Below are 16,018 nucleotides of genomic sequence, written 5' to 3'. Positions count from 1 at the left end.
GCTGTGTGAACCTGCGGACAAGACACCATTTTTGGGGAAAATTTCCCCTATATGTTGTTTGGGTATTCTCAGATGCATGGTTAGGTGGTCTGAAGAGCACAAAGAGGATAACCTTGGAATCTCTCAAGTGTTAAAAATCAGAATTTGTATAGCTGCATGTTAACACAAATCACAACAGGGAAGCAGTGATTAGGACACAGAAATGAAAAATGGAAGAGAAACCGAAGTTTTGTGGTAGTCAGGAATTCAGTTGAAATAAGGCTCAAATTTTGAATAAGATCTAGCAATTTCCCTGCAATAGAATTAACATGCAATCAGTGTGTAACAATATTGTGTGTCTGAGACCATAGATCAACCAGCTATATGTATGGAAACAAGACAGGACAGAAGAACTAAAACTCAGACTTAACTTCAAAATTGCACTGGGGGTCTATATGTAGAACAAGAACAGGCTTCTATAATACCGTAGCTCTGCTAAATCAGCTACTAAAGAGGATATGGACGGTATAAAGTCTTCATCATCTTTTAATAACATGTAAACCTAGAGTTGAAACGTGGAGATTTATAAAAGTAGTATAAAAGAGACAGACTAAGAGATCGTGAAATAAGTAGTAGTTGTGCTTTCAGGTGTCAGAGGTCTTTATTGAGATTATAGCAGAGATACACTTCCATAATAATCTTTTCACTTTTATACAATTAGTTAAAAAATGCTTGCTACAGTGAACCGATAATTTAATTATTAAAACCAAATAACTGCATTTCAAATAAATAAATAACCTAAAATTTAAAGTTTTAATTTAAAAGGAACTGTACAATATGAAAATATAACAATACTTAAACATTAGAATCTAAAGTTTCATAGAAATAAAACTGCAATTCTGCATTACATAAACAGTGCAAGAAAGAAAAATCCAAAAATGCTTCTAGACTGGGAAGTTAAATGATTTAATTTTTTAAATTATCATGCAGACAGCATTTTAAGCCATGCTGTTGTCTATAAGTGTTAATGGTACCATTTTTCTTTGAGAGAACAGCTACCCATTTAGCTCACTGTGATAACTGCTGCCAATCCACACTCTTTTCTACAGTACATTATACACAGAGGTATTATGTTGCATTCAGAATGAAACATTACATGGTTTCTGGAGCAAACCCAACATTTTACTTTTTGTTTTCAACATCAGCCTGTTGAAAACAATATCATGTAGTAAAAACAGCAACATTTCCCCCGGTTTAGGTGAAAAGCAAAACACGCTATATAGTGGACTATCATCAAGAAGCAGTTACTGCCTAGTCACCTTTAAAATTTTACAATTATACGTACTAAAAAAAAAAAAAAAATGTTGAAAGTGTGGAAAGGGAAAAAAAAGTCTGACCTCTGGTTGACAAGTGATGCATACAACAGAAGTGTGAAACAGCAGAAGTACATTTTTATCTTCTACATTTATGTGGAACTAGTTACTGAGTTGTTTAAAAGTGTAATTCGGTTTAAGTTTCTATATAAAATTGTCATTGAGGCAAAGACCAAGGAATGCAATTAATACTAAACTGTAAACACATCATTAATCTTACTTTGAGTGCACATTGACAACATAAGAGCTCTTCCAACAGACTTTGGCAACAAGACTACAATAGGTCACAGCAGCAAGAGTTCACATGGAAGACTGAAAGCACTGCGAAATAATACTAACACACCAAGACCTCCTAGCAATCAGAAAAATCTGTGACAAGTGCCTCTTCTTGCTAAGACACTTTCCTGGTCAGATGCTGCTCTTTGAATCCCTAAATTATTATTTTTACAGTCCAGTAGTCTTATTTCTCTGTGCTTTATCTGCATACGTTGCCTTAGTTGCACTCTAACCATTGTAGGTCCAAAGTGTTACAGTTCTGTCTGCAGAAGATGACAAGAAGGATAGATCTTGCGTATGCCACCTACACTGAATCACTTTGTCCTTATGTTCCCCTACCACCATAATAGGAAGTTGCTTAGTAAGGTCCCCTAGGAGAGAGGAATAGAAATAATTACTTGTTTTGTGAACACTTAAAATAATTTTCTTGAATAAACTCTACATATCTATTTCACTTGCTAAATAACAAATTACTTCATTAGATGATAACTTAAAGGTACCTAAAGAATATTGTTACAGGAAGAATGCACACAAACCCTTTCATTCACATTAAAGGGGAAAAAGTCTATTTTGGAAGGCCCATGACAGTCTTCCTTTCAAATTCTATAAGGAATGTAATTGACTGCTATAAAGAATTATTTAACATTTATACTGTAGCAGTGCCTAGAGGCCAACCAGGTTGGGACTCCATTGTGTTAGGTACCATACAACTGTTTGCAACACTGGTATTCATAAACTAAAGTTTAAATACAAATTAACGGTCCATAAAAATCAGGTTGATTGGAGGACTTGTTCAATTTCTTCCTTTTGACTAATCCCTCCCTCCCCCAGAAAAGGTAAGCCAAGCATACATTTTTCTTTGTGGGTTTGAGTTTTCTGCACACCACCTCAAAGCAGAAGTCCAGTCATTAAACAGCTGCAAGTTGTTTCCCATACTGCAATTATATTCCTTAATCATATTTATATGTCAGACTAGAGTCTTGACTATAATAAGAGCAATCTATTGTGAGCTGACAAGAACCATAGTCATGTGTATTCTAAGCCTTTTAAATTTCACTTTATAGCCTTAATAGATTTCAGATTTCTACATTTTCAGAAATGAATCTCTTTTGATCCAAACTTTCTTACAACCTCTGATATTAACAAAACACACTTCACTGCTCAGTTTTGCTTAATACACTTCACATCAGATGAATTACCTTGCAAGTCTGTCACCTTTATTTTCATATCATAAGATCCTGTGAGCAAGTAGTGAGCCCCAGGAGAAAAGCGAACAGAACGAACATCACTGGAATGAGGATGATAGCTCTGTACCATTCGTCCGCCTCGAATATCATACAACATGCAACTGGAGTCTTCTTGCCCTGTAGCTAGTAGGCGACCACTAGGATCAACTGCAACAGATGCCACAGCACTACCTATAAGAAGAAAATGCCGTCCATAAACTAATATAGACTTATAGATAAGTTCTGCATTCTTTTGAATATAGAAAGGTTTGAGAGATGTTTGTAGAACCGTTAATATTAAAAAGGTAAAGAACATATCTAGCCAAGTTAAATGTACTTCAACTCATTTTGTCTATATTAAAAGACAAGTCTTATGTCATATTGCCCCCATTTTATAATTTGCCTTGTAGCATATGCTGATTTCTAATCATGGAGTGGTAGCAAAGTCACAGTTAAACTGCATCAGAGAATTGTGTTTAACAGTGGAAAGAGATTAGGAGTATCTGTTCAATGTTTCATCACAGAAAAAGGGAATATCCAAGAGTGTTGGCGGGCTTTTAATTTTCTGCATAGTTAGAATTCATAGCAGAATAATGGATTTATAAATATATTGGCAATAAAGAGATTGTTTTGAAAACAAGTTCTGTACCTGACTCACTTTTTTCAAAATACTTCTTGTGTAGAATACTATACATCTGTAGTTTAGACAAACACCATCCTTTGTGCATTTGCATTTTGGAGTTTGAGAAAACATGTTTTTATTTTCTGACTTGAGCTGCATCAGTTTGGAAGGGTTTCATTAACTATATGAGGACATCACTTGCTAGGTAGTGTCCTATGTCGTTTACACAACAGCTTTGCCAAATTCCAACAGACATATTTAACTCCAAGGTTGATGTTTTTAACAGCCTAATATTCCTTATAGCCACCATGTTTACATTTGTTATCAATAAAAAAAAAAATCACTGTTACAAAGAGTGTCATTCTTTATAAGGCAGTTTGTCAGTCTAAAGTGTTGATTTTTTTGGGTAAGGTTGTACATTCTCTGTTTTAGAGCATCATGTACGCTTATGGTGCTATATAAATAGCTATTAACATCAAAAGGTCACAAAGCAAAGAACTAACTAGCTTTTGAATGGATATACCAAATTTTTGTTATTTTTTTAAAATGAGCAACTGGGGATTGTTTTGAACAAGCCAGAAGTCTTCATTTTACAATGCAAGATCCCTGTTCTCAACAAACCAATGACAAGAACAATCTTTAAAATATGTAATTGTGCAAGAAGTTTTTTATTCGGTGCGAAAAGAGCAATAGTGTTACCAGTTCCATGAAATGTTGTTCCAACTACACGAACACAACTCGGTACTCTAAGATCCCAGAATCTTACAGTCTTGTCTTGGGAACCAGATGCAATCATCCACCCACTCCATGTATAAAGTGCTAAAATATGACCTGTAGATAAGAACATGTTTTACTTTACTAGTATTACTCATTCTTTAAAGATCACTACTGAATTCTCTGCATATTATTGTTCTGAATATGCACTTACACATTAAGTAGGATCATCATCAGCATACAATTAGTAGATTAAATGTTATATTTTGGTTTGAAGAAAGTAGTCTTGGATAGATCAGAGGGTTGGAGGTAATCAACTTGCTCTCTTCAGAGAGCCTTTGTTAGCCGATTTCTGTAGGTCTCAATTTATTATCTGTTATTCCACATATACGCATCTCTTGGGAAAGGTTGCAATGTGGCATGGACTGAAGAAGTGCCACCAGTACAATGGCAACACCCTGCTCTACATCTTCCCTGGCATTTGCAGGGAGACAAAGGGCTTAAAATATGTAATGGGCTAGATTAATGAAATAAAATCTCTCCTGAGCTCACTGTTGATAGGACAGAGGTGCTGTCCATAAGAAGAGCATGATTTGGTCACTGTTGTTACCAGTGCATAGAACAGATTGTTACTGTTGCATTTTTATAAACATACCAGTATGGCCACTCAGAGCATGCAGGCCTTGACCTCGCTGGCAGTCTGTTGTATAAATATTACAGTCTCCTGCTCCAGCGCTAATTAAAATAGCGCCACCACTTTCTGGGCCTTCCATAAAAGCAAGATCTCTAATTGTCCCATCATGCATACTGAACTCCAAGTCTGGTCCTGAAAAAATGTAAAATAAACCAAGAACAAAGTGAGATATACTTTGTTTAGTATAAATTAATTATGTAATCATTTAAGCAGTAATTGTAACAGTGCATTAGTATTAATTAAAAAGCTTGAGTTTGATACATGTAACAATTTCAAGGTGGAGAATATAACTTCATAAACATAGGATAAAATTTCACACTTAACGGGCAAACTGACAGATTTCTGTGTATCAGAGTATATTAACTTTCTGTTTCTTCAGTATTAGTTAATCCCTCTGTGAGAGGTTCACATCTTAACTGAAATAAAATACCATGAGCAAACATATTGAAGTCTAGCTCTAGAATTGAGACTCAACTATTGGTTGAACATCAAGGGTATGTCTACACAGCAAAGAAAAACCCGTGCCTGGCCTGTGCCAGCTGACTTGGGCTCGCAGGTCGGCTGCAGGGCTATCTCCATTGCTGTGTAGACTTCTGGGCTTGGGCTGTAGTCCGAGTTCTGGGACCCTCCCACCTCGCAGGGTCCTAGGGCTCGAGCCTGGAAGTCTACAGAGCAATGCAATAGCCCTGCAGCCCGAGCCCCTTGAATCAGAGTCAGCTGGCACAGGCCATCGGTTTTTCTTTGCTGTGTAGACATACCCTTGATGTTCAACCAATAGTTGATTCTCAATTCTAGAGTTAGATTTCAATATGTTTGTTCATGGTATTTTATTTCAGTTAACAAAAAAATCCCACAGTTATCTAACTGAAATAATATTGTCAATATTAAACCAGTGATATCAAAATAAGAAGCATATTTATGCATGTGCTGAAAGACCAAGTCCCATAAGATTATCTGTACTTCTGTGACTGGATTACCCTGGAATATATTTATCAAAGTTAAAAATAGGCTAATTATCTTGAAATTCCTGACCAAAACCTTCTGTCAGATTCTGCTTATTTATTAATATTTTTCTTAAAGAAACCAAAAAAGTATGCCAGGCACCTCAGAATAAACTCTTTTTGATCTCATCTGCATATTAGTCATTAATCTGTTGCTGCGGAGTATCTTCTAGCATTTCAAACTTCCAAGCAGGATTTCCCTTCCCCCCAAAACATGAGTAAGTGCAAATCAGGTACTCAAAGTTTCTGATCTGGAGCCCAGGTTTGGCAGCATTGTAACCCAGTGGTCTCCAAACTTTTTTGATCGTGCACCACTATCAGAAAATTTTTTTTGAGTATGCACCCCCTGCCGTGCCTGAGCAAAAAAAAAAAAAAAAAAAAAGCGCTCCTCCTGCCGCGCACCCCCAAGGATCCTCTTATGCACCCCCTGGGGAGCGCGCACCCCATTTTGGAGATCACTGTTCTAACCTACCATTGGTTCAGGACTAAGTGTGATAATCTAAGGGTATGTCTATACTGACCATGTTACAATGTGGCAGTGCTGTGACATGGGCTGTGTAGACATGCTTTATCGCTGGGGTGAGAGCTCTCCCGGCGATGATAAAAAAAAAACCCTCCCCAAAAAACACCCTGAACGAGGGATGGTAGCTTTATTGCCGGGAGCGCTGTCTATACTGGTGCTTTTCAGCGCTAAAACTTTTGTCACTCAGGGGTGTGTTTTTTCACACCCCTGAATGACTAAAGTTTTAGTGCTGAAAGCGGTAGTGTAGACACAGCCGAATACACTTCGTTGCCATAATATGACAGATATAACTCAAGTTGCTTTGCCATTTGTCACTAACATGACCATCCCAAATAAATGATAACATGTTATAGCAGTATATAGATACACCCTACCTGTTGCATTACAAGTTTCTGCATTAAAAGGTAGTACTTTAACATATTTATCATTAGAACCAGTAGCCAACAACTGTCCACAAGGACTCCATGCCACACAGTAGATTGACCCTTTGTGATGTTTGTTCCTTTTGAAACGAATATCTGGTTGTTTAGGAGTGTTATAAGCACTGGAAGAAAAAAAAAAAAAGAGATAACTATTTCTTTTATATGTAATCTAAAATGTAAGTCAATTGTATTATTTACTGTAATAAAAAATCCAAAGTAGGCAAGCAAGTTAATTTCTACTTATTTTGTTTTCTCATGGTAGGCAATAAAAGTTAAACTAAATGTGAAAGTATAGTGTTTTGCTGCCACACAGGAACTATATTCCCCAAGCAAATTTTAGCTTCCATGCATTATGAAAACATCTTTCATACCACACTTATCGTGGTCTGATTCCTTGCAAGCATAAGCAAGTGCTCTTAAGGGCAATGAAAATGGACACGTGTGGGTGGCAATTTAAACTTTTGCTTTAAAAAAAAGTGTTAGTTTTAATGCTGGAAGGCAACTAGGGTAGAATATTAGGATAACAGAACCACAAAGAAAGCTCCTCCTTGTTCTCCAATATTTCACTACAGAAACATTCCAAGTGTGACCTGAAACAGATTTCTACAACACACAGTAAATTATGCGTGTTCTTGATGGGGGGAAAAAACCCAGCAATCTTGAAACAAAATTCAGAAATGTCTGCCAGAGGTACTTGGTTTGACACAGATAACACTTAGCTATTATTAAAAAGGCATTGTCTTTAAAAAAAAAAAAAAAAAAAAAAAACTAACAACTAAACAAAAAAACCCCAAATACCTTATTTTCAGAGTCCAAAACAAGTGAAAACCAGAGAGAAATTTTTTTTTTTGTATCCAACACTTGATGCATGTGCTTGACTTCAATGGACTACTTTCGTACTTAAAGTTAAGCATTTATGTAAGTGTTTGCAGAGGCCTAGGAAGGAAGTAAGCCTTGGTTTTCTTAGGTCACCTCAAAGCCCTACTCAGACCAACATACCACTCTACCTCCATGTATTGGACATTAAAAGTAAGGAAGAGGAGCAATATGACACTAAGAACATTTCACCAATTAACAAGAAAGGAGACTGAATGAGGCAGTCTGTGGAAAAAGCACAGCTAGTTTTGCTCCTCTCTAATGCACTCTCTCAAAACTCATTCAATTATACATTATAGTCATAACCTTCCTGGCATTATTTCTTAACATCCTAAACCAGCCTTTACTTACATCTGGCTATGGGGAAATTCCTAATTCCCTTTCTCCGATTTCTATGGGTTATTTAGACATGAGTAAATAAAACGCTTGTAGGAAATTAGTGGGAAGCTACAAAGTATTTAAGATGCAATTCAGCATCGAGAATAAAAGCTCATTCTAATAAAGGCAAGAAGCTAACAGGGCAACAGAAACTAAGTATCTTTGACTGCTAATAGGCCATTTAAAAAATTTGCCACAGAAACTGGAAAATGAGGATGACTGAAGAATGATAAGAGGGAAAAAAGCACAAAAAATGACAAGATCTCAAAGGATTTTAAATAGATATGCAACAGGGAAAGCAAATAATCTGGCCACTTTAAAGTTATAGAAGACAGCTCATAAAAGGAAATAAAGTTACTAGTTACTCTGTTGCCATCTTTACAGAGGAAGAAAGTGAAGATCTGCCTAGGTCAGGTATCAGTTTTCGAGGGACGACAGACGAGGAACTGCATAACATAAACAAACAATTACCAAAAGGCTAAATGCACTTAAACTAGACAGAGTACTAGGTGTACTAGGGCTTTTTAAAAGTGAGAAAGCAAATCTTAACTTTTAATGGGCCATTTTAGAATTTCATTAGATGCAATAGATATTTCTCAAGATTAAGAATATGAACAATCTTTCACCATGTTTACAGCCTGACAAGACAGTGGGTAAGGAGATGTACAGACAGACCTCAGGAAGAGGTGTGGAAAGCTCAGAACATTCCCTTTAGTTTCTTGCTGTGCTGTAATTTTCTATCTTATCAAGTCAATAGTCACATCAAGTTCACCAAATCAAACTACACACACTAACTAGGGTGTTAAAAGCTAGAGGGATAATCTGTTTATAAATAAAAAACAACAACAGATTTTTCTAATTTCCAGCATAACAAGCCAAACCAATAAATGAGCCAGGGGTGGGGGGAGTGGGAGAGGAGGACCCAGAACACACTCCACATCTCCCCAAACCATGTTCTTTCTGCTTCATACATCAACATCAAACATTTTGGAATAAGAACTTCACTGGCTCCTTTGTTTATTACCTTTGAGGGAAAACAGAATGCATACCACTCTTATTAGGCAAGGATATTAGAGGCTAACGCATGCTTTTTAGCCAAACCGGGACGATGTCCCAGACTCATCAGGAGCAGATACACACAATAAGAATGCCATTTTAGAGTAATTTTTCTGAAAACTCTCCAACTTTTAAAAAAGTAATGGAATTGAAGCAATGACTAGAAAGTGAGTTTGAGACCAAGATTTATTTCTAAAGAAAGAAGGAAATAATGGATATGAAAATTCAGGAAGGTGGAATTAAGACAAAAGTAGAATAGGTCAGAAGTATTCTGCCATAACGTCTTTTTCTGTTCCTGAAATGTATATTTTAAACAAAAGTTTCTTTTACAATGCCATTGCGTCCAAGACTCTAGGGGAAGATTACTACCAAAAGGAAAAGTTGTAGTACTGATGTCAAAACAGCTTGGCAGTAGGGGAAAAAAACTAGTCAAACTAGTCACAAACACAAAAATACTGCAACTGGTCTTTTTATTCTGTCTTGGTAGTTACTATGTTCTCAAAGCAATATTGTAACAGTGCATTGTTGACAGGTTTCAACTAACAAAATGAAAGGGGTCAAAGACAAGAACAGACTAGAAATATCTACAGACAGCTTTGGATATCCAGTGATAGGTAGTGGAACAGAAATGATTATGGTAGGACTGTATGTTCATTTATTTTCCTTCTTACCTTGGGTTAATTACTTCTGGATAGGCACACACCCTCAAAGTTTTAGAATTTGAGCCAACAGCATACAAACTCCCACTCGGATGAAAAGCCACAGCTCTGACAGCTTGTGTATCTTCTAGAGTATTAATACAAATGAATTGCTTTTTTGATTTATCATCCTGTTGTGTAAAAGTGTGACAGTCACAATAGGTTCACAAACATAACTACATTTTTAATCGCTTACACACATGTTCAAGACTGAGAGAAGTTAAAATCTATCCCCATTAAAAAAAATAATGTATTCAAATGTAAAGCTTACAGGGGAAAGACTGGGAGGACCAGCCCTTCACTGTTTGTGATACGGAGAGTAAAGATATCATAACATCTTGATCTTAATAAAATCATGTAAGGAAGAGTTTTTCAAAGGTTCTTCTAAAAGACCTACAAGAATGCTTACACAAAACCAAATTAAAACAAAGATGGCATGACCTCACATTTTTCTGAGCAAAGAACTTGAAAAACTTTTAATATTTTAACAACTAAAATATTAAAAGTTTTTCAAGTGGTGTTCTTTGCAAGAGCTTGTTCCTATTTCTTCTACTTCCAAATTAGGGAACCAATAAAATGCTTCTCTTTCCTTCCTCAAAGCCATCCAATTATTGTAGTTTTTTAAAATTCAGCTTAATATTTTACATACAGCTGTTAAATAACCAATTAAGATGGAAGACTCGTGGGTTAAGGGAAAGCCACATAATACTGAACAGGTGAAGTGATATTTCACAACCTCTGGTGCTATTTGTACTAGACTAAGAAGAAACTAAAATACACAGTAAAATATATTACAGTATAATGTTACATGTTACAAGCATACAATATTTTCACCAGAATACTTTAAATTGTACCAATTTATTTTCTGATTTAAATATATAGGAAAATGAGAACTAAACAGAAAGACTTCAAGACTCTTGAGTAGCAGATGGATAAAACTTTTAAGTTATAAATTATGCAGTATTTGGTAGCATATACAAGCTGCAAATAGTTTACTTTTTGTATTTTTATTTCTTTATGAAAATTAAAAATTAATCACAAAAAATTACAAGTTACATTTTGAAGAGTCCTGTAACTCAACCTGCTTTCACAACTTACTTTAAATTAAAAATAAAATCAAAAACCAAATCCCCAAACACCTTCTCCAAAATAACCTTCCAACCAAAACCCCTCTTTGCAATGACATTAAGTACAAAAATTTTCAGACAAAAGATAGTTTATGGTGAAAGTTAGAAGGGATTCAAAATTGTGCTTATAACGGAACCAGGTCAAGCGTCTCCTATAATCCATAATATGGGGCTGTACCTCTTAAGTCACTGGTAAATGTGAGCACCTTTAAGATTAATTTTTCCATCAAAGACCAAGTTTGGCCATTAAAATTAGTGGACACTGGAAAATTTGGACCTTAATGTTTATAATGGTAATGACTTCCATTATATATCCTCCCATATGCTATCAGGAATCTCCAACACCATTTCTCTACTGTTTTGAATATGTGTGGTAAAGCAGATGTTTTTGAAAAAACGGTTACTCACCTTCTCGTAACTGTTGTTCTCCAGATGTGTTGTTCATGTCCATTCCAATCAGGTGTGGGCGTACACGCGTGCACGGCAGCTGGAAGATTTTTCCCCTAGCAGCATCCGTCAGGTTGGTCTGGGCACCCCCTGGAGTGGCGCCTTCATGGCACTCACTATAGAGCCCTAACGACCCACCACCCCCTCAGTTCCTTCTTGCCAGCTGCTCCGACAGGGGGGTAGTTGGGTGGGTATTGGAATGGGCATGAACACCACATCTTGAAGAACAACAGTTACGAGAAGGTGAGTAACCATTTTTTCTTCTTCGAGTGCTTGTTCATGTCAATTCCAATCAGGTGATTCCCATACCTAAGCTCCAGAGGTGGGGTTGGAGTTCAGATGTCCACTGACTGGAGCACTGCTTCACCAAAGGCCGCGTCGTCTCTAGCCTGCTAGGTGCTAGCATAATGTGATGTGAAAGTATGTATTGAGGACCACGTCGCCGCTCTGCATATTTCCTGGGTGGGAACATGTGCCTGGAAGGCTGTTGAAGAAGCCTGCGCCCTGGTGGAGTGCACTGTGAGCAAGGGTGGGATGTGGACCAGACACCTCTGCCAGGTTATAGCAATCATGGATGCAGGACGTGATGTGATCCATGACAAAATTTGTTGAGAGGAGACTGGAAGACCTTTCATCCTGTCTGCCACAGCCACAAACAGTTGAATGGACTTCCAGAATGAGGTTTCGTTCTTCCAATGTAAAAGGCTAGCGCTCTGCAGATGTCCATCGAGTGAAGCTTCTGCTCTCTGCCGCTTGCGTGGAGCTTAGGATAGAACACTGGGAGGAAGATGTCCTGGTTGATGTGAAATTGGGAGACAACCTTCGGGAGGAAAGCTGGATGTGGCCTGAACTGAACTTTGTCCTTATAGAACACGGTGTAAGGGGGCTTGTTGTTAGGGCCTTGAGTTCAAACACCCTCTTGGCTGAGGTTATCACTACCAGAAATGCCACCTTGTACTAGAGGTAGAGCAGGGAACAAGTCACCAGCAGTTCGAAGGGTGGACCCATCAATTTGGAAAGGATCAGATTGAGGTCTCAGGTCGGGACTGGTTGTCAGACGTGCAGATATAGCTTGTCAAGACCTCTCAGGAAATGGCTGACCATAGGGTTGGCAAAGACCGACCGGCCCTCTGCGCCTCGATGGAAGGCAGAGATGGCAGCCAACCCTTATTGATGACATGGACAGTCCCTGCTGCTTAAGCTGGAGAAAATACCCCTTATACTGGACTATAGACACAAGCATCGGAGATGGACAGCGTTGCACCGACCAGATCGAAAACCTCTTCCATTTGGCTAGGTAGGTAGCCCTGGTGGAGGGTTTCCTACTGCCAAAGAGGACTTTTTTGACCAGGTCAGAACAGGAGAGCTTCCATGCTGTGAGATGCAACGACTTGAGGTTCGGGTGCTGGAGATGGACGTGATCCGGAGTTAAGTCTGGGAAGAGCGGCAAGGTGACTGGGGTTTCCACGGACATTTCCAGGAGTGATGTGTATCAATATTGGTGGGGCCAGGCTGGAGCTATCACTGAAGCTTGTTCCCTCCGAATCTTGAGGAGCACCTTGTGAATAAGAGGGATAGGTGGAAGAGTGTATAGGAGATGGCCTCCCCATGCGAGGAGGAACGCATCTGCAATGGAGCCCAGGCTGTGATTCAGGAAGAAGCAAAACCGCTGCCACTTCCTGTTGCATTGCATAGCAAAGAGGTCTATTTGAGGAAAATCCCACCATTGGAAGATGTAGTTTGTGACATCCGGGCATAGGGAGCACTCATGGCCATGGAAGGACCCTGCTGAGATAGTTCGCCAACTTGTTCTGCACTCCAGGGAGGTACGATGCTTGTAGGTGTATTGAATGTTCTACACAAAAAGGTCCCACAGCCTGAGGGCTTCCTGAAACAGGGGAGAGGAGGATGCACCCCCATTTGTTGATATAAAACATCACCGTGGTGTTGTCTGTAATAACTGATACACTTCTCCTGGTCAAGTGGGCTCAGAAGTCTTGCATGCAAGGAAGGGATGATGGATGCGAAGGAGATCATGCAGAACTTGAGTTTCTTCATGAACTTGTTGAGCTCTTGCAGGTCTAGGATGGGCCTGAGCCTGTCTTTGGCTTTCGGTATTAGGAAATACCGGGAATAGAAGCCCTTGCTCTTCAGCTCCTGAGGAGCCTCTTCCACTGCTCCCATCGGTAGGAGTTGATCATGAGAAGGGTCCCTGAAGAGGGACTGGGAAGGGGGTTAGAAAGGTGGGAGGGCCAAAAATTGGAGGGAGTATTCCCTTTCTACCATGTGGCGCACCCAACAGTCCAATGTGAAACAGGACCAACCAGGGTAGAAAGGGGATAGTTGGGACGAGAATGTAAGGCGTTTTGGATCCAGTTCGTTCATTGGTGCACCATCCTCATGCACACCTTCAAAAGGCGTGTTTCTGGCCCGAAGGTGGCTTGGATTGGCCAGAGCCCTGGCTTGAGGATGGATGTGGTCTCTTTCTGCCGCTCCTATTCCTCCTCGGGAATCATCTTGACGGTTCTGTTGAAAAAAAACAGAGGAGGTTGCGGCCTGAAGTGCTTCCGCTGCGTGGTATGAGTGTGGACTTGAGGGTGGCTCTCAAGTCCTTTAGGTTATGTAGCCTTTTATACGTCTTTTCAGAGAAGAGAGCCAAACCCTCAAAGGGGAGGTCCTGAAGAGTTTGCTGGACTTCGTACGGCAGGCCCAAGACCTGTAGCCAGGAACCCCTTCTCATGGCTATCCCTGTAGCCATAACCCGAATAGCCACATCAGCTCTGTCCAGTGTGGCCCACAGTGGAGCTCGGGAAATGAGCTTGCCCTCCTCCACCAGGGCCGAAAACTCAGTGTGGGAGTCCTCCGGCAGCAGCTCTGCAAATTTCGCTATTTCCCTGCACGTATTATAGCAGTACCTGCTGACAATGGCCTGCTGATTAGAAATGCCGAGCTGCAAGCCGCTAGTGCAGCAGACTTTTCTCCTGAAAAGGTCGAGTCATTTTGCCTCCCAATTCTTTGAGGAGGGGCCTTGGTAGCTGAGGTACCGATGAGGAGGTATTCGGTGCAGGGTCCACCGACCCAGGGTCGGAGTGTCACTTCCATTAGTAGGATCTTCAGGCACTCATCCCTACCTTTTAATGACCTGGGGCAAACCCCCCTGCAGATCCTACAGCGATCCTTTTGAAGGCTCTCCCACAAATACTTCACACACAAAGTCTAAGGATCGCTTCTGGGCATACACTTGCCACAGACTTCACAGGCTTTGAAGCCTGGAGACCACAGCATGCCCCAGCGCCTGGATAGCGCTGGAGGGAAACACCCCCCCCCCAAAGGAAGCTTAAGAACTAACTTTAAGTACCAACTAACTACTTAACACTAACTACAAAAACTAATGAATAACTATATACAGACTGCCAAATGCACTTGTCACGACAAGAGCAAGGGGAAGTTCCAGCTAACTGTCACTGACGGTAAGAAGGAACTGAGGGGGTGGTGGGTCAGTAGGGCCCTATATTGAGCGCCATGAAGATGCCACTCCAGGGGGGTGCCCGGACCAACCTGACGGATACTGCTATGGGAAAAATCTTTTGGCTGCCATGTGCATGCACACGTCTCCCCCGCCCCCGATTGGAACTGACATGAACAACCACCTGCAAAAATATGTCACTCAGTGTGGCAACAGCAGCTCCTTTCATGGGTGTATTTGCCTCAGTACTGTATGATGTGGTCAGTGCTCTACTCCCTCTGATTGTTCTTGGGCCAACAAGCATTTTGGAGCCACCTGGCATTCTCCCTTCCCTTTCTCCTACAATCCAGAAAAGAGGCAGAAACCTTGAAGATCCCTACTACTATACAAGAGATTTTTTGGACTGTAAGTGAGTGGATGGGAGTGTGGTGAGAAACGGGCTACTCCACAAAGCCCTCTTATAACAGAGAAAGAAAATGGTCTAGTTCCCTTCTTAGAATCAGAATATGCAAAGAATTAATATCTGGTCATTTGATACATTTATCATCATGGTATGTGTCCCCCACATTATACCAAACCCTCCATTTTGTAAGGAAGATAGTTATGTGCTGCCTGACTCCATTCAGAATACTCCAAATATTACTTTATGAAGGTAATAGACAAAGTCCCATAAGCAGTATTTTGGGGGCCAGCATAGGAGAGCACTGATGGTAAGGACTTAAAAGAGCAAGTTGCAGTCTGAGACGATTTTCATGGAGTAGGAATTGTTTTGGGGTCGATATGAGGGGAGCCTGAAATTTTGCTGCACCCAGCCCCCTCGTACCCCCATTTAGTCTTAACCCTCATCTACATTTTCTTCATTTTGAAACTTGCCATGTATTAGAAAATCATTACAAATACTGTTGCTCTTAACATCTAATATTATTAAGATATTATATAGTCAGATTCAAAAGCTGTGTCCTGTAAGGATAATATAAATACCCTTTAAAAAAGTCTCACCTCATCACCTCTTGTCCTAGTTAGATTCCCTGAAGAATCTTCAAGTTGTGGCTGAATGATAGTGTGTTCTGGCATACTGTTTGGTTTTTAAAAATAAAAAAAAAATTCAATGCAATACACAAGATAAGCAGATCTTTCTCA

General features: G+C 39.6%; 1 protein-coding gene across 4 annotated transcripts in view; it reads right to left on the bottom strand.

Moving 5' to 3' along the window:
- Window positions 1-629: 629 nt before the first annotated feature.
- WDR47 (WD repeat domain 47) overlaps window positions 630-16,018 on the bottom strand; it is a 47,076-nt gene continuing 31,687 nt past the window's right edge. For 2 of the 4 annotated variants that reach the window (XM_034778813.1, XM_034778814.1), the window contains exons 9-16: window positions 15,878-15,953; window positions 9,812-9,969; window positions 8,450-8,530; window positions 6,783-6,952; window positions 4,846-5,016; window positions 4,176-4,307; window positions 2,828-3,046; window positions 630-1,999 (exon numbers count right to left, since the gene is read on the bottom strand). In XM_034778813.1, the coding sequence (XP_034634704.1) occupies window positions 1,857-1,999; window positions 2,828-3,046; window positions 4,176-4,307; window positions 4,846-5,016; window positions 6,783-6,952; window positions 8,450-8,530; window positions 9,812-9,969; window positions 15,878-15,953 (1,150 nt within the window). In that variant the 3' untranslated portion in view covers window positions 630-1,856. The remainder of the gene's footprint in view (window positions 2,000-2,827; window positions 3,047-4,175; window positions 4,308-4,845; window positions 5,017-6,782; window positions 6,953-8,449; window positions 8,531-9,811; window positions 9,970-15,877; window positions 15,954-16,018) is intronic. The other 2 variants (XM_034778815.1, XM_034778816.1) reach the window with 1 other exon arrangement.

Source organism: Trachemys scripta, chromosome 8 (genome assembly GCF_013100865.1).
Source record: "Trachemys scripta elegans isolate TJP31775 chromosome 8, CAS_Tse_1.0, whole genome shotgun sequence".
NCBI lineage: Eukaryota > Metazoa > Chordata > Testudines > Emydidae > Trachemys > Trachemys scripta.
This window is presented reverse-complemented; position numbering and strand designations above follow the sequence as displayed.